Consider the following 19,569-nt stretch of genomic DNA (forward strand, 5'->3'; position numbering starts at 1 on the left):
GGCATGTCATAACGATCCTCGAGGAGTTTGTTCTAAATCCAGAGTCGGCAAACTTTCTCTGGAAACGGCCCAAGTGTAAATATTGTTGGGAGCCACGCGATCACAACCGTTCAACTCTGCCCTTAGAGCACGAAAGCAGCGATAGAGGATGCGTGAACCAACGGGCATGGCGGCGTGCCAATAAAACTTTATTTACAAAAACAGGCGTGGGCGGGCAGGGTTCGACCCCTGTTCTAAAGACTTTGACCACATATAAATTAACAAGTGAGCGTGAGAGAGAGAGTCAGAGTAGGGAATGGCCGTCGATGAAGGCCAAGATAATAAGCCCGGAAAAGGAGCAGAGGAAAAGAAGAGAGAGAATGGGAGGAGCCAGGGACAGGGGAAAACTCACCAGGAGAGGGGAAGCAAAACCCAGAGAAGTCAGCTGGGGTGAGGCTGCCATTGGTAGGTGAGGAACGACTTTGGTTAGCACCATGGGCAAAGCAATGGAGACGCAAGCCAGATGCTGTGGGCAGAGCAGTGCGTGAAAGGTGAGAGAGCAAGGGTGATGAGTGCCCATCAGCGGTTGGGGGAGGCTTGACAGAGGAAGGCAGAAGGTGGGTGATGGGTACCCGGGTCCTGGGGAGTATTGAGTGTTTATAGGCTGAAAAGAAAAAGGCTTCTGGGTGGATGGAGATCCCTGAACAGAGGGGAGAGAAGAGGGGACCTAAGTGGATAAGTGTCCTGCATACTAAGTCACTTCAGTTGTGTCTGACTCTTTATGACCCCATCGACTGCAGCTTGGCAGGGTCTTCTGTCCATGAGATTTCCCAGGCAAGCATACTGGAGCAGGTTGCCATGCCTTCCTCCAGGGGAGCTTCCTGATCCAGGGATTGAACCCACACCTCATGTGTCCCCTGCATTGGCAGGTAGGTTCTTTACCACTAGCACCAAAAGCAGTGGTTCTCAATCAGAGGACAGTTGGTGGTGTCTGCAGACACTTTTTAGTGGTCATGACTTGGAGAGGGGCGTTGCTACTGGTCAGAGACCGCAGACAGTGAGCAACATCTTAAGATACACAAGACAGCCCCCTGCAACCAAGAACTATCCAACCTCATAGATCGAGAGCACGGAAATTGAGAAGGTCTATTCTAGCCAAAAAATAAAGGATGTCAATGAGGAAGTGGAGTGAGGTGGGGGCCCATGGGGTGAGGCTCACCCCCAGTGACCTCTATGAATGAGCAGGGCAGGGTCGAGAGGCAGGTCACCAGGAGGGAAGCAAAGACTAGGAAGAACCTCAGAGAACTGACCCAGAGAGCAGAAGTTCTGATCTGAGGGTCCCAGAGTGCACCAGAGAACCCACAAGAGAAACACTAGATTCCACCTCGAGATGTAAGGGGATCCAAAAGCAACATCTAGCACCTCAACTCATCAATTCACTGCCCCTGCCAAGATTCAGTTTCCACTATAATTAATCCCACTTTGCCTTCATTCTCTGACTTTGCAGTGCTCCTGGGTCATCTCGGGCCAGAGTGGGTCAACCCAAGGAGACATGGGAGGGAAAACCACTGCCCAGTTCAGCCAAGCCACAGAGACTCCACAGGGGGGATGAAATGGGCTGGCACATCCCATGTGACATCGAGGAGAGAGTCCTCAGTCCTTCAAAATCCCACTGATCTCCATCGACCCCACCCCCACCCCAGACAGAATGCCACACTGCTTGCTGCTGGAGATTAACCAACGATCCGGAAAGTTCCTTGCCCCTCCCCAAATCTCCGAAGGGCATCACATGTCATTTATTCGAGAGTATTTTGTTAACCTTTATACCACAGGGGTTAGGGCGGGGAGGCTCAGAGTCTCAAGAAGAACCTTCTGTTAAGAAACCTTTTATGAACAAACCGGAGTTCTCATCTCAGCACTGCCACCTCATCCAAGTTCCTCACCTTCGAAATGGATGATAAACCTTACCTCCGAGGGCTGTGGTGAGGATTAATCGAGATTATCAATGCCGAGTGTAGAATTTGCTTGTATTTGTGTCAGTTAGGTTTTATCTGGAGAATAAAGGAGCCATGACTTGGACTCCTGGGAAGAACAGGAGGACAGGAGTTGGATCTAGAACAAATATTTAGGACTTCCCTGGTGGTCCAAGGGCGACAAATCCTCCTGCCAGTGCTGAGGACAGGGGTTCGACCTCTGGTATGGGAAGACCACATGTGCTGCAGAGCAGCTAAGCCCGAGTGCCACAGCTGCTGAGCCTGCGCTCTGGGGCCAGGGAGCCACAACTATTGAGCACACGAGCCACAACTACTGAAGCCACGTGCCCTGGAGCCCGGTCTCCACAACAAGAGAAGCCACTGGAATGAGAAGCCCATCCCATGCACAGCAACTAGAGAGTAGCCTCGATCCTCACACCTAGAGAAAAGCCCAGCACAGCAATGAAGACCCAGCACAGTCAAAATAAATAAATGTATCAAGCATCTCCTAGGTGTCAGGGGCTGCTCTAGACTCTGGAACTGTGGCAGTGAACAGAGAAACATAAGCCTCTCCCTCGTGGAAGATATAAACATGCAAGAAGTGGTAAATCCATCCACTGACCCCTGAAAGTGAAAGTCGATCAGTCGTATCGGACTCTTTGGGACCCCATGGACTGTAGCCCACCAGGCTCCTCTGTCCATGAGATTCTCCGGGCAAGAATACTGGAGTGGATAGCCATTCCCCTCTCCAGGGGATCTTCCCGATCCAGGGATCAAACCCAGGTTCCTACAGGCAGATTCTTTACCATCTGAGCCACCAGGAAAGCCGGCCCAGGCACAAATCCACCATTAATTACTAAAGCTACCAGGAACAGAGGAGCAAGGAACTGCGTGCATATACAGGTGTGCACCCACACACAGACACGCATGGGCATGGACACGCAAAGCCAGATACAGATCTAACAGCTGGTCTGGGTTTTTGTGTTTTTTTTTTTTTTTTTTTAACAAGAGCCTAAATCCACTGCTACCCTTCCTTGGAGGAGCACTCACTGTATACCAGGCACTCGGGTGCTTGGAGACGTTGCCTAATCGACAAAGGTGCTCCACAAACCCGGTTTGTCAACTCCAGAGCCCCCACGTGCTTTCTCGTGCATCCCCACTCACCGACAGGCAACTCAGGAACTTCTGTTCCTTCCCTGCCTGACCCCTTCCTCATCGGGACTGATTTCCTTTTATGGAGAAATCTGAAGAAGTAACCCAACACATATTTTGAAAGCAGGGCCTCCGCCATCATGGTGGGAAACCCCAGTTATATTCTCTTCAAGGATTTTCCATCCTTGACCTGCAGCCAGAAAGACCTGCTGTCAAGCCCAAGGAAAATGCTGGGACTTACCCCTCTCCCCATACCAGGGAGCTGCTAGCCCAGGGACACTCATGAGGGAGAATTGGAAGGGAGAGGGGGCAAGGTGCTGGGCTGACCACAGGTTAGAGACCTGCCCAGCCGACAGGTAAAAAGGTAGAGGAGGGAGGTTACCAGGGGTTCCTGGGGCGTGGGCAGCTGGGCAGAGCCCTGGGCAGAGCCAGAGAGGTTTGTCTTCTCTCTAGCTAGATTCTGGGGTAAGTGAATTCTGTGTCCTTCCTGAGCCTCAGTTTACTCCTCTACGAAATGGACCAACAACAGTATCAGCCTCCACGGGCTGCCGCAGAGATCCGGACAGATAAGACCGGCCAGCCCGAGGCATCTGGTGACACCAGCTATAATAATCATAAAAGCCAACACTACTGCTACTACAGCTGCGCTGTTGCCAAGGGCTAGAGCTTGCCTCCGACATCTGGAAACAGAATTCCAGAGTATAAACATGGACCTGAAGTCAGGGGTAGCCGTGGGTCTAGATACCAGAAAGAAAGGGGCGGGTTCTACACTTCTTCGGCCCCTGGGGGAGCGTCACCAAGCTGCTGGGATCTCAAGGGACCACCCTGCCTTCAGTCAGTCACCCTCGATTCTCACTCCAAACCGTCTGTGCCCGGGGCATTTGGCTGTGTGAGAGTGTCCGATGACCCTACTTCTCGGAGGCGACCCAGAGAGGACGTGTGTCCCATCTCTGGAGCCAGGTGGTGGGCTCAGAGAGGCCCAGACACGGGGGTTCGAGGAGCGCCCTCGGGAGAGGCGCCCGCGGAGGGGCGGGCACTAGGGCAAGGTTCCTCCAGCCCCGGGCCGCATGCGGGTCGTGGAACCGCTAGCCCAGGCGGGCAAAGGCCAAGGTCAGCGGCTTCCCGCCCCCCGCGAGGCCGGAGAAACCGTCCAAGCCACCAGCCCTCCGACGGAGGACGGCACTCCGTCCACAACGGGGGGTGGTTCCATTTTGGCAAAGGGTCCCCTCCCCACCCGCGCGGCTTCCCGCCCACTCCGGGACCCCCCAGACTCACCTTCTCCAGGGTACAGGTGGCCCGCGGCGCCCACCAGCAGCGCGGCGACGACCACCATCAGCAGCACGGCTGCCGCCCCCCTCCCGCCCCCGGCGCCCATGGCTGCGGGAGTGCGGGGTGCCGAAGGATCAGAGCGCGAGGCGCTGGCTGGCGGGGTGCATACTCCGAAGCGGCCGCCCCAGAGGCGCTGGGGGTCGCGCGTCCTTCTCTTCCACGCGGGCAGCCCAAGGTCCCGCAGCCTGCGCCCGGGAGGACTCTAGATACGGCCCCGGGAGGGGCGCGCGGCCTCCGCTGCTACGAATCCGGCAGCGCGGCCGGGTGGAGACGGTCCCGACTCCGGGCCCCCGCGGCCCGCGCCCCCGTCCCGACGATCTTAGGGCCCGGAGCCCCGCGCTGCGCCCCCCTGACTCTAGGCTCTTGGCCCCGAGCGCTCCGGAGCTCCGATCTTCGGACGCGCGGACAAACGGACGTGCGGACAGGCGGGCGGGCACCTGGGCTGGCGGGTGGCGGGCAGGCGGCGGGAGCCAGGGCTGCTCGGCCCGTAAACAACGCGGCCCGTCAGCTGGGCCCCGTTCGGGCCGCGGGAAAAGGCGGCGCGGATCTGGGCTCGGAAGGGACTCGGCGCCCGGCAGAGGCCCGAGAGGGGTGGAAGGAGGACGGGCAGGGGGGAGGCGCCGCCCCGCCCGCCCGCCGGTCTCCCTATCCTGGGCCCCGCGCTGGAGGCCCCCGTCGCGCCGTAGCCGAGGGGGCGCTCTAGATGCCTGCCCAGCCCCAGCGCCCCGTACAGCCCCAGGACTCCTGTCTCAGAGCCCGGGAGCGCCCCAGATTGACCAACTCAGCAAGTCGGATCGCGTGTTTAAAACATTTTGCTAGTTTGTTCTTCGTGGGACTTTAGAAAATTCATTTTTTTTTAATATTGCATTAAAATATTGTTTATCGTGGTTACTCGGCTTTTTGGTACTCCCTTAAATGTTGCGTTCACCTTCCCCTCGTCACAGTCTGGCCAGTGAGTATGGCCCTCGAGCGCCCCGGATGTCCTACCCCAGAGTGCGCCCCCGCCCAGAGCCAGGCCCCTGGGGACAGCCACGTGCACGAGCGTGCCGCGTGCGCTCAAGTATTGGGTAGCCTGGCCCCTCCGCACGATGTGTGGTTCAAGGTGGAGAAATGACCCTTAGGAGAAAGTGTAGAAACTCGCAAAAAAAAAAAAAAAAAAGTGCGAACCAGGCGCTGGAGATCTTCGGTAGAACACAGGTGGACACACCCAGGTTTCAATGCGCAGACCCAGAGTCCTTGTGTGTTTGAACGTCAGTCACGTGACAGTGGCCACCCCGCCTGCTGAAGAGGGGCCTTAAGCACAGAAAAGCCAGAACCGAGTGAGAATCTGCTTGAATGAGTAATTTTTCTCTCTCTCGATGGGCCTCATCTGTATGATGCATGTAAGGACACCTTCAGGTCAGATTTGGTGAGTTGTAAGGGCTTCCCCTGAGAAGGCGATGGCACCCCACTCCAGTACTCTTGCCTGAAAAACCCCCTGGACGGAGGAGCCTGGTAGGCTGCAGTCCATGGGGTCCCTAAGACTCGGACACGACTGAGTGACTTCACTTTCACTTTTTACTTTCATGGATTGGAGAAGGAAATGGCAACCCACTCCAGTGTTCTTGCCTGGAGAGTCCCAGGGACGGGGGAGCCTGGTGGGCTGCCGTCTATGGGGTAGCACAGAGTCAGACACGACTGAAGCGACTTAGCAGCAGCAGCAGCAGCAGCAGCAAGGGCTTCCCAGGTTACTCAGTGGTAAAGAATTTGCCCACCAATGCAGGAGACGCAGGTTAGATTCCTGGGTCAGGAAGATCCCCTGGAGGAGGAAATGGTAAGCCACTCCAGTATTCTTGCCTGGAAAATCCCATGGGTAGAGGCAGGCTACAGTCCATGGAGTTGCAAAGAGTTCGACATGACTGAGCTCGTGTGCACACACACACACACACACACACACACACACAACGGAGCACGCACACGCATGCACACACACAGTCTCCCAGGGGAAATAAAGCATGACAAAGCACCCAGAACAACTGTTGGCTGAGGGCATTCATTCTTCCTTTCATCTATTAAACAAATATTAGTTTGCCAGTAGATGGGCCCACTGTTCTTCTAGCTCAAGTCTGTTCCTGCCTCCCTGTCCTTCTGGTGTCTGGCTCCGCTTGTCTGTTCCAGTGAGCCTTCCCTGACCAACTTTGCAAACACTCCCTGTCCCCTCCTCCGTTTGTTCCTGTTCCAGACAGCACACTGGTGTCTCTACCTGAAATTCTGACTTATTGTGTGTATTCATCCCTCCCCAGGAAGGCAGAAATCTTGTCCATCATGTTCAGTATTTTACACCCAGTGACTGACATATCCATTGCTTAATAAATATTTGTTGAGTGGAAAAATCAACATGCAGTAAGCAGTGGGGATTCGCAGGGAGCCAAATAAACACCATTCATTTCCTTGTAGACCTCACAACCCAGTGTAAGGAGAAAGCCATTAAGTTACACATCAGATGTTTTATAAGGTGAGGTGGGGAGAGGCAGAAGGATTCTCCGAAGAGGTGATTTCGAACTGAAATCTGAGGAGGAAGAGCCAGCCCAGGGAAGCATCAAGAAAATGTTCCAGGTGGAGGGAACGGCATGTGCAAAGGCCCAGAGGACAGGCCAGTGTTCTCACAACTGAGCCAGGCACTGTAGCTGGAGAAAAGAAAGCAAAGAAAGAAAACAGGGAGGCTGGGCTGGTAGGCGAGACTAAAAGGGATATACCATGTATGGGTTGTCTTCAACACACCCTTTATCCTAAAAGCAACAAGGATGCATTAAAGGGTTTATACCAAAGGGTTGGGCTTCCCTGGTGGCTCAGACAATAAAGAATCTGCCTGCAATGCAGGAGACCCAGGTTGGATCCTGGGTCTGGAAGATCCCCTGCAGAAGGGAATGGCTACCCACTCCAGTATTCTTGCCTGGAAAATCCCATGGACAGAGGAGCCTGGCATGCTACAGTCCATGGGATTGCAAAGAGTCAGACACAACTGAGCGACTGAACTGAACTGACTGAAAAGCCACCAACAATTTCAGGCAGGTGGCATTTGCTAAAATTCCAAGGGACATACTGCCCTCTGGAAATCCTTCAGGAGGCAAGACCTCCACATAAAGTTGGGTATAAAGTCAGAAGAATCATTGTAGTTGTGACTTACTGGGAGAAAATGAAGACACCTCCACTTCCAGAAGAAAAAAACTCATTATTTCTTCTGTAAGCTACCTCCCCCCACCCCCTCAAAAAAATACCAGGATATAAAAAAATGAAAGTCAACCTCTGCCTCTTCTTAAAAGCATTGGAATGAAAGTAGAAAATCACCATTTGCTAATCTCCAAAATAATTGATTCTGGCAAGAGCCATCAATGAACGTTAAAAGTGATGGTTGGAAGCTTGGAAAGTAATGGGGTATTTCCATGGTCTGCAAGTATCTCTTCGCAGCATGTTTGTCCAAAAAAAGAAAAATGGTAGCTTCGTGGAAGAAAAATCTGGCTTAACAAAATGATCAAAGTTACTCCTGGATTTTCTTTTGCAATAAAATAAATTATTGGGACAGTGGGGAAGATTGAAAAGAGTCTATCAGTTCCACAGTGATATTCTATCAATATTAATTTTGATCCTTTTACTGAAGTGATGTAACAGAATGTCCTTGGCTTTAGGTAATAAACATCAGATGAAGTGTGTAGGGGTTAAGGAACATAATATCTGCAATTTATTCTCAAATGGTTCAGAAAAAAAAAGAAAGAGACAGAGAAAGAACAAAGCAGGTGTGATTTTTAAAAGTGTGATGAAATTGGTAAATCTGATAAACTGTGCATATAAGGATTAATTGCACTATTTGTGCAACTTTTCTGGACGTCTGTGCAGGTGTGTACTCAGTTGCTCAGTCGTATCTGACTCTTTGTGACCTCATGGACTGTAGCCCACCAGGCTCCTCTGTCCATTGGATTTTCCAGGCAAGAATACTGGAGTGGGTTGCCATTCCCTCCTCCAGGGGATCTTCCCAACCCAGGGATTTAACCCACGTCTCCTAAGTCTCCTGCATTGTCAGGCAGATTCTTTACCACTGAGGAAGTCTGCTGCTGCTGCTGCTAAGTCACTTCAGTCGTGTCCGACTCTGTGCGACCCCATAGGAAGTCTGACATCATGTCAAAATTATTGATAAAAGCTTTAATAGTTTTGAAAAACCACTTGGGACTTTCGTTTGGCTTTGTTTTTCTTAGGTTGGCTTTGGTCTGACATTTGAACACATACCATACTTGAAGACATGATGGAAAGAGAGAGATCATTTCACGGTTCATGAGTATAAACACCAAATACTGTACTTTTGTTATGCATCGAGGAGGGCTTGGAGAGACACCACCACCACCTTGCTGGGGTCTTCCTTTAGCAAGTCTCTTTGGGACAATCTCCCTCAGTCTTGCGTTATGTTATGTTAAAGTTTTCCGTTATGTTAAAGCAGGAAGCCCAGTGTAAATCCTGACTCCTGTGTTGTCATGGAAACCTGCTTTAATAGAGTACATTTAGGAGTAGAGGGGGAAACTACAGATGGATCTGCCTTGCGGGTAACAGTGCAAGAACCCAGCAGTGAGAATTTACTAACAGAACTAGGCGGAAGCTTGCACGAACATGACACCCACACCAGGATCAAGTGGAACTTGGGCCAGAAGGGTGAAGATGGCTCAGCACTAGGAAGTCTAGTCATCAAGATCACCGTCTTCATTGATTCGGGGTACGTGAGCATCTCTATGCTACTAAAACTGTATTTTATGGAACTTCGCTGGTGGTTCAGTAGCTAAGACTCCACGCTCCCAATGTAGGGAGCCCAGGTTCAATCCCTGTTCAGGGAACTAGATGCCACATGGCACAGCTAAAGATCCTGCATGCTGCAACAAAGATCCAAGATCCAGAGAGCTGCACTGAAGGCCTGCTGCAGTCAAACCAATAAATAAGTACTTTGAGATGCATTTGATGAATTCCATAGCCGCTCAAAAAAGAAAGCATAAGACTCTGCAATATGGAAATTTTGTTTTATAATTGCAAAGTAGGGAACATCTCTTCAAGCAAGATGCAAATCGAAAATCTAAAAATAACAAATCTGGCTATGTAAACACTGAGTTATATGAATAGTGAAATAAAATCCTGCATAAAACAGAACGTCAGATTTTTAAAAGTGAGAAAAACATATGCAACTTAAGTGACAGATAAAAGGCATGCATTATGGCATGTTACATAATGTGTAATACATAATACTTTCAGCGAGGAAAAAAAAGTCCAAACTTTTATTTGCCAAAATAAAAATGGCAAAGGACATGAATAGGCACAAAGACAGACCCCTGAAAAGAAAAGAAAAAAAAGATGGAACACAAAAAATATTGAAATATAGAAAAGGATGTTCAGCTTTCTTCATAGTTAGAGATATGCCCATGTCATTTTCAAATGAGTTTGCCAATAGTCAGGAAAACGGTAACACAGTGTGAAGATTTGGGAGAATGCGCACGTAAACACTGGTTGTCCAGTGGCTAAGACTCCATTCCTCCAATGCAGAAAGCCCAAGTTCAATCCCTGGTCAGGGAACTCAATCCCACATGCTGCAACTAAATTCTTATGCCTCAACTAAAACCCGATGCAACCAAATAATTATTTTTTAAATGACATTAAGTGTTGTTTTTTAAAAAAAAACCACACACTGGTATGAATGAGTTCAGCTGAGGGGGGTAGATTTGGCAATGACTTTCAGCATATAAATTGCATTGATGCTTTTTTCCCACTGGTCTCACTTCTAGGAAATTAAACACTGCACAAATATTCTCCACGGGTGTAAAAAGAAGTATTCTCAAAGATAGTCATTGCAACAAATCCTGAAAGCAATCTAACTTTTCCCCCAAGAAACAGGGAGACTTACATTCTCCTCAAAATGCCTCATCACTTCAAATGTTTCAAAATTTCCTTGTCCTTTCTCTTTTCTTTCTTCTCTGACTCCACTCACACATGATTTACACTGACAAGTTATAGTAACTTCCAGTATCTTCCTACTTTTTCCTGGGTTTTATTTTTCCTTTGAGACTATAAAGGCAGGGTGTGAAATTGATATAAAAACAGACATCTTATACTTACACAGCTTGATGTCTGCCCATCCTGTTCTGATGGGGTGTTATTTCAACACTTCCACAAAGCACTGTTATTCGTAAAATCTCCATGTCTGACCCTTAGTCAAATACACTCGGCTATTGTTTCTGTTTCATTTTTATCGTGGTAAAATATATATAATATAGAATTCCCCATTGAAACCATCTTAAAGTGTACAATTCAGTGACATTCAGTATGATGCTGTGCAACTTTTATCATTATCTTGTTCCAAATTTTTGTTCATCTTCCCAGACGGAAGTGCCGTACCCATTAAGCAACCGCTCTCCGTTCTCCCTCCCCTCTGCCCCTGGCAACTGCTAATCTACTTTCTGCCTCCATGGATTTGTCTATCCTGCACATTTCCTATAAATAGGATCATACGTTATGTGACTCTGTGACTTCCACTACTCACCATGATGTTTTCAAGGCTCATCCATATTGTAGCACAGATTAGTCATTCAGTCACTAAGTCGGGTCCTACCCTTTGCGACCCCGTGGACCACAGGCACCAGGCTTCCCTGTGCTTCACTCTCCCCTGGAATTTGCTCAAATTCATGCCTGTTGAGTAGGCGATGCTATCTAAACATCTCATCCTCTGTTACCCCCTTCTCCTTTTGCCCTCAATCTTTCCCAGCATCAGGGTCTTTTCCAATGAGTTGGCTCTTCACATCAAGTGGCCAAGGTATTGGAGTTTTAGCTTCATCATCAGTCCTTCCAATGGATATTCAGGGTTGATTTCCTTTAGGATCGACTGGTTTGATCTCACAGTCCAAAGGATCAGTTCTTCATTTTTTTTATGGCTGAATGACATTCCATTATCAATAGATGTGGATATGGATTTTGAATCATCAGGCCCTTCCATATTCCCATTTTGCACCCACACTTGAATCCACATTTTCCAAAACTGCAACCCATGGGAATTTTAAATATTTACTTATTTATTTGGCTGTGCTGGGTCTTAGTTGTGGCAAGCAAACTCTTAGTTTCACGTGGGATCTAGCTTCATGACCAGGGATTGAATCAGAGCCCCTCCACTGGGGATGCAGACTCTTAGCCACTAGACCACCAGGGAAGTCCCAGCTCCTGGGAATCTTTGAGTAATGGGTTTCTCCTTGTTTCTGATGCATTGTCCAAATTGAGGATTCATCTTAACCAGCGTCAGAGAATTTAGATTGTGGCTGAACGTAACAAATAAAATGCTAAAGAGATGTTTGTTCGTCCTGAATAAGACAAAAAATATTAAGAGAGTACCGCCAGCTAATATGAACGTCTTACCACTGTGATGTTCGTGTCTCTCGCCTCCTTCCTTCCTCCCAGCATAATTTTCAAGAAAGAGGAAAGACGTGAGGGAACACATATAAAATATTTTTCTTTCTCAGAAACATTTCCTTTCACTGTTGCAAGGTCCAGGACTCTTTCCTATTGGCTGAGAGTGACAGTTACCTGAATCTAGGTGGAAAAAATTACATAAAAATTATAATATAAAAAAAAAACAACTGTTTTCCAGACTCACAGATGTAGAAAACAGATAAGTAGTTGCCAAGGAGGATGGGTGGAGTAGGAGTTTGGGATTAGCAACTGCAAACTATTACATATAGGATGGATAAATAGCTCGGTCCTACTGTATAGCACAAGGAGCTATATTCAATATCCTGTGATAAACCATAATGGAAAAGAACATGAAAAAAGGATGTGTATGTATATACATGCACATGTGTGTGTGTATTTCTGCTGTATAGCACAGGGATTCAGATATATGTATATATATCACATGCCACATGGCATGGCCAAAAAAAGGGGGGGCTTATTTCTGGATAAGAAAATAAGGTTAGTCTAAGGACTATCCCTCCCCCCTCCCCCAAAAAAAAAAAAGAATTTCTAAATCCAATTTAAATCAAAATCTGTACCTAAAAGAATATAGGAAAATTATTCTGATGTTCATCTAGAAAGGGGTTTCTCAATCTCAGGATTTATGGACATTTAGGGCCAGGTCATTCTTTGTTGCAAGGGCTGTATTATGCATTATAGGATATTTAGCAGCATCCTTGGTCTCTGTGCCATTATATCGCCTCATCTGTAACAACCAAAATTGTCTCCAGACACGGCCAAGTGTTCTCTGGGGTGCAAAATACTGACTGAGAACCACTGGTCTGAAAGAATAATTAAATCAGCATCAGGGGACTTCCCTGGTGGTCCAGTGGTTGAGAATCCACCTTTCAAAGCAGAGGTTGCAGGTTCCATCCCGGACCAGGGAATTCAGATTCCACATGCCCCGGAGCAATGAAGCCCACACATCGCCCACTGCAACCACTGAACCTGAGCACCACAACTAGAGAGAAGCCTGTGCATTGCAGTGAAGACCCAGCTGGGGCGGGGGGACTAGCAATGAGAAGAAAGATCTGGAAAAGCTCTTTTACTGAGTAATCAGGAAAGCAGTAACACTCACACATCAAAATATTAAAATATTATAAAGCTAAAAAGGAAATGAACTTGGGCAAACTCTGGGAGATAGTGAGGGACAGGGAGGCCTGGCGTGCTTGCCTCCAGCACGCCATGGGGTCCCAAAGAGTCAGACATGAGTTACTGACTGAACAACAACAAAGTTAAAGTAAGTTTGAATAGACCCAAGTGTAGTTTTATATCAGGAGTAACCTAGGAAAGGTGCTCCCGTTTTTAACCACTTTAAAGAATTTTTATTGAAGTATAGTTGATTTACAATCATTTATTTTTAAAGGTCACTCCCAGTCAGCTGAAAAGAGAAAAATCTTCAACATCGTCATTCAGTAAAAGTGGCCAGGATAATTGTTTAGTAATTTGAGGAGGATAATCTATAGTCTTTAATGAATGGAGTTAAAAACTTAACAAGTGTTTTTAAGTTTAAATGTAATTTACTAAATGGAGAATTTTGAATTGTTCTATTCTTTTGGAACAAACTAGAAGAATGTAGAATTGGGTATGTATCCATCTTTTTGGAGAGAGCCCTTGCTAAGCCCTTGCTAAGTCACCAAAAACATGACAATAACAAGTTCAGGATTTCACTCCACGAAAATGAAAAGGTCGACATATTTAAAAAAAAGAAATGGCAAAATGAAAACACAAGTAACCAAGAGAGAAAATATATTTAACAAGCATGACACAAAAGAGGTTCATATCTGCCTTACAGAAAGGGTGTTTGCAAATTAATAAAGGAGAGAGAAAGACATCCTATTAGAGAATAAGCAAATGGTGTGAAGGGACAGTTCTCAGAATATAAAACTGCCAAGAAGTCAAGGGTTCAGGTTTACTCCTAAGCAGAGAAACGGCGTGAGTGAAAACAACTTAGGTGGGTGCCATCAGTCACCTGTGAAATTCACCAGTTTAAAATTAGGACACAAGGGACCTTCTGGGGAGTCCATGGAGGCACTGCTTCAATCCCTGGTTGGGGGACTAAGATCCCCCTTGCTGTTCTGAGCAGCCTAAAAAATAGAACAAAAGAAGACCCAGAGATTACTGTGTGTGTGTGTGCTCAGCTGTGTCCGACTCTTTGTGACCCCATGGACTGTAGCCCACAAGCCTCCTATGTCCACGGGATTTCCCCAGGCAAGAATACTAGAGTGGGTTGCCATTCCCTCCTCCGGGGAATCTTCCCAACCCAGGGATTGAACCCAGTTCTCTTGCATGGCAGGTAGATTCTTTACCATCTGAGCTGTCAAATCATCACATTGCACACTTAAAATGTATACCATCTTATCCGTCCTCTGCACCTCAATAAGCTGGAAAACAGATACTCTGCAGCTGGACGGTGGTGACGGTTGCATGATATTGAGAACACTATTTAGTGTATGGCAGAAACCAACACAACATTGTTAATATTAAAAAACAAAAAAGAATTTTAAAAACCTTCCAAAAAATTCAAGATGGTAAATTTCACGCTATATTTTTTTTTCTATGTTTTTTTTTAAAGAACAATAAAAAAAAAAGTATAGCCCTGAGTAAAAGAAGTCAGTCTGAAAAGGCTACGTATGATTCCAACTATGTGAACTTCATTTTGGAAAAGGCAAAATTATGAAGATAGAAGAGAAGATCAGTGGTTGCTAGGGGCTCAGGAGTCGGGCTGAGCGAGAAGGAGGGAGGGATGAAGAGGTGGAGCACAGCGGGCTTCTTAGGGCTGTGAAACTATTCTATATAATAGAATGATGGATTTGTGTCAAAACCAAAGAAGATGCGACACCAGGAGTGAACTCTTGGGCGAACGACCACCTTGACTTCAATGCTGGCTCATCTGTTGTAGCCAACAGAACCCACTAGTACAAGATGCTAGTAATAAGGGAAACTGAGGCAGGTGGGGGAAAGAAGGTATCTGCACACTATTTTTTGCTCAATTTTTCTATAAAGCTACTCTATGAAAACATTTTTTAGAATAAAAGTATTTAAACTTTTAAAATATATTTAAAGTGGAAACAGAAGAACACCTCTCTTGGACGCCCAGTGAGGCATCAGTGAGATGCAGTGAAAACAGCGGCTGGGGTAAGGGTGGGGGTGGGGGATTAAGAAGCCCTCTCCTGGAATCCTCCTACCTTGTGGGTGGGAATGTAAGTTGGTACAGCTACTAGGGAAAACGGTATGGAAATTTTTTAAAAAACTAAAAATAGAGTTACCGTCAGTTCAGTTCAGTTCAGTTGCTCAGTCCTGTCCGACTCTTTGCGACTCCATGAATCGCAGCACGCCAGGCCTCCCTGTCCATCACCAACTCCCGGAGTTCACTCAAACTCACATCCATCGAGTCGGTGATACCATACAGCCAACTCATCCTCTGTCGTCCCCTTCTCCTCCTGCCCCCAATCCCTCCCAGCATCAGGGTCTTTTCCAATGAGTCAACTCTTCACATGAGGTGTCCAAAGTAGTGGAGTTTCAGCTTCAGCATCAGGCCTTCCAAAGAACACCCAGGACTGATCTCCTTTAGAATGGACTGGTTGGATGTCCTTGCAGTCCAAGAGACTCTCAAGAGTCTTCTCCAACACCACAGTCCAAAAGCATCAATTCTTCGGCACTCAGCTTTCCCTATAGTCCAACTCTCACATCCATACATGACCACTGGAAAAACCATAGCCTTGACTAGACGGACCTTTGTTGGCAAAGTAATATCTCTGTTTTTTAATATGCTATATAGGTTGGTCATAACTTTCCTTCCAAGGAGTAAGCATCTTTTAATTTCATGGCTGCAGTCACCATCTGCAGTGATTTTGGAGTCCAAAAACATAAAGTTTGACATTGTTTCCACATCTATTTGCCATGAAGTGATGGGACCATATCATCCAGCAATCCCATTCCTGGGCATATATCCAGAAAAAGACAAAAACTCTAATTTGAAAAGATACGTGCACCCCGGTATTCATTGTTGTTGTTGTTATTGAGTTGCTCTGTCATGTCTGACTCTTTGCAACCCCATGGACTGCAGCATGCCAGGCTTCCCTGTCCTTCACTATCTGCCAGAGTTGCTCAAACTCATGTCCATATGTCCGGTGTTCATAGAGGCACTGTTGACAATAGCCAAGACATAGAAACAAACTAAATTTCCATCAACAGAGGAAGGGATGAAGAAGACATGATACCTATATAGAAAATATTATGTATTTTATAAAAATAAAATAGGTAAATATCAGTGATAAAAAAATAATAAAAGGATGAAAAAAGAACAGAATACTGCCATCTTCAGCAATATGGATGGACCTAGAAATTACCTTACTAATTGAAGTAATTCAGAAAGAGAAAGACAAATATATGATATTGACCCTACGTGGAATCTAAAAAGATTATACAAATGAACATATATACAAAACAGAAACAGACTCACAGACACAGAAAATAAATGTCTAGTTACCAAAAGGGGGCATAAATTAGGAGCTGGGAATTAACATATACACGCTACTATGGATAAAATAGATAACCAAAATGGACCTACTGAACAGAATAGTATCTTATTATAAACTATAATAGAAAAGAATCTAAAAAGAATTTTAAAATCTTAAAGCCTTTTCTGTTTCTGAACTGCTTCCATGAGGGGCCCTGCGGGAACACCCCTTGACACCCAGTAGAAAGGATCTGAACTGACCCAGGCATCCAGGACCCCCAGCCCTCTCCTGGCTTCCTTTCAGACACTTGAGCTTAAGCTTTGCTGTATCTCCTCCCTGTCTGAGTCTGGAGACCACTCCTCCTCCCATCAACCATCTTACAAACATTTCCTGAGAATTTACTAGGTGCCAGGTTGACTGTGTCTATTTCCTAGGGCTCCTGTAACAAACTGCCACAAACTCAACAACTTAAAACAGCACATTTATCTTCTCACAGTTCTGGAGTTAAGACGTCCAAAATCGTCTCAATAAGCAAAAATCAAGATGTCAGCAGGCATAATGAAAAAGAATATAAAAAAGAATGCGTATAGTGCATAACTGAGTCACTTTGCTGTATGGCAGAAATTAACCCATCATTGTAAACTGACTATGCACGCGTGCTTAGTCACTCAGTCGTGTCTGACTTTGCGACCCTACGGACCGCAGCCTGCCAGGCTCCTCTGTCCATGGGGTTCTCTAGGCAAGAACACTGGAGTGGGTTGCCATGCCCTCCTCCAGGGGATCTTCCCCATGTCTCCTGTGTCTCCTACATTGTCAGGCAGATCCTTTACAACTGAGCCACTTGGAAAGCTATGTTTTCATTTAAAACCTATTTTAAAGATGTCCGCAGAGTTGTATTCTTTCAAAAGTTCTAGAAAGTCCATTTCTTTGTCTTTTCCAGCTTTTGGAGGCCACCTGCATTCTTCGGTCCATAGATCACTCCTCTGTCTTGAAAGCCGGCAACACCAGGCCAAGTCCTCCTCACGTTGCCCTCTGTGGTTCTCTCTCTCCAGCCTCTCTCTTCCATATTTAAGGACCCTTATGATTAATTACACTGGGCTTCGCCAGATAAGGCAGAATCATCTCCCATCTCAAGGTCAGCTGATTAACAACCTTCATTCCCCTTTGCCATATAATCTAACATATTCACAGGCTGACTTAGGGAGTGGACATCTTTAGAGGGGCCATTACTCTACCCACTACGTGGTGGATGTGGCCTTAAGTAAGAACAAACAAGATCTCTGCCCTTGTTTGTAGAGCTGATAGTCTAGAAGTGGAAAACAAGCCATCAACACGGAGAAGGGGAGGCGATAATAAAGATGGCAGAATAGCAATGAGAGCTGAGAACAAAATAAAGCAGCGAAATCTGACAAGAGATCATAAAAGCACACATGCTGCTGAGTTAAGGAAGAGCCCTGTGGCATACCGCAGGAGACCATCTTTGCAGAAGAATCCGCCTGCCATTGCAGGACACGCAAGAGACGCAGGTTCGATCCCTGGGTCGGGAAGATCCCCTGGAGGAGGAAATGGCAACCCACTCCAGTAGTCTTGCCTGGAGAATCCCTTGGACTGAGGAGCCTGGTGGGCTACAGTCCAGGGGGTCGCAAAGAGTCAGACACGACTGAGCGACTTCCTTTTCTTTCTTTCTTTCCAGTATTCTTACCTGGAGAATTCTATGGACAGAGGAGCCTGGTGGATATAATCCACGGGGTTGCAAACAGTCAGACACAACTGAACGTGTGTGTGCGCACACACACACACACACACACACACGCTAACTCTTAGTTGCGACAAGCAGGATCTAGTTCCCTGATCAAGGATCAAATCAGGCCCCCTGCATTGGGAGGGTGGAGTCTTAGCCACTGGATCACCAGGGAAGTCCTCAAACTTGCAACTTATTTATAGTAGATAAATAAATCTAGAGATTCAATGCACAGCATAATCATGAGTCAACGATACTGTCTTATAAACTTCAGAGTCTTTAAGAGACCAGATCTTAAGCGGTCCCACCACACACACACAGACACACACACACACATTATAATTATGTAATGAGATAAGGGTGTTAGCTAAGGCTATGGTGGTGTTCGTGTTGCAACACATAAATGTGTCAGATCAGCAGAGCGCATCTTAAACTTACACAACTGTGTTTCATTTAAAGAGACTATTTAAGGGAATGTATTATCTCATAGAACAAGAAGTCCTGATGTTGAGTGGCTCCAGGACTCCTAACAACAGCAGAATCAAAACCCAGATTCTTTCCACGTGTCACCCTTCTGTCTGCAGCATGTTGAGTGAACAAAGATGCTGAGTTCAGTTTTGGGATGTGCTAGGTGGGGATGTCTGGGGGCAGTGCGTCAGGAGTCAGCTAGAGCTCAGAGCAAGACATGGAGCCAGAGTCATTCCTCCGCTGTGGGAGAGGATGGGAAGACCCTGGGAAGGTGTGTGGAGTGAGAAGCTGACCCCTGACATAGCAGCGCTGCACACACCTGCATTCATGAAGTACCTGCTGCATACCCAGCCTTAGCTGAACTCCAGGCAGTCAGGGGTTCCGAAGAGTGGGCTCTCCTCCATCCAAATCAAGGATTTGGATGCAAGGATTTATTACAGAGAAGTCACCAGGAAGGGAGGGCGGGAAGCAGGATAGAGCAGGGGAAAGCTGTGTAAATGAATGAACCCCTGTTAAGTCCCAGCCTGGCCTTAGCCTGATGCTGCGAGAGCCCTGAGTGTGACGGTGTCTTGGAGTTTGTTCTGTCTCCTGAAGGGTGCTTGGCTTCGACTCTCTAGACATCTGCTATGGGGCATGACAGATGAGGAGGTAGGGAGGCTGCAGACACTCTGGCTCACCTCTGCGAGACCACTCCAAAGAGCAAGGAGGTGCTGAAAGCCGCAGGTGTGAGTCTTGGCAGGAGCACAGGGGAGATAAAGAAGACTACATAAGTATATGTATATATATGGTTATATGATACACATATCATATAACCATATATATAGGCCTCTCGGGTGGGGCAGTGGGAAAGAACTCACCTGCTAACACAGGAGACATAAGAGATGCAGACCCAATCCCTGGGTTGGGAAGATCCCTGGAGTAGAAAATGGCAACCCACACCAGTATTCTTGCCTGAAAACTC

General features: G+C 47.0%; 1 protein-coding gene across 4 annotated transcripts in view; it reads right to left on the reverse strand.

The window, feature by feature from the left end:
- INSR (insulin receptor) overlaps nt 1-4,920 on the reverse strand; it is a 148,690-nt gene extending 143,770 nt beyond the window's left edge. For 2 of the 4 annotated variants that reach the window (XM_018051135.1, XM_018051137.1), the window contains exon 1: nt 4,380-4,920. In XM_018051135.1, coding sequence (XP_017906624.1) covers nt 4,380-4,479 — 100 coding nt within the window. In that variant the 5' untranslated portion in view covers nt 4,480-4,920. The remainder of the gene's footprint in view (nt 1-4,379) is intronic. The other 2 variants (XM_018051134.1, XM_018051136.1) reach the window with 2 other exon arrangements.

Source organism: Capra hircus, chromosome 7 (genome assembly GCF_001704415.2).
Source record: "Capra hircus breed San Clemente chromosome 7, ASM170441v1, whole genome shotgun sequence".
Lineage (NCBI taxonomy): Eukaryota > Metazoa > Chordata > Mammalia > Artiodactyla > Bovidae > Capra > Capra hircus.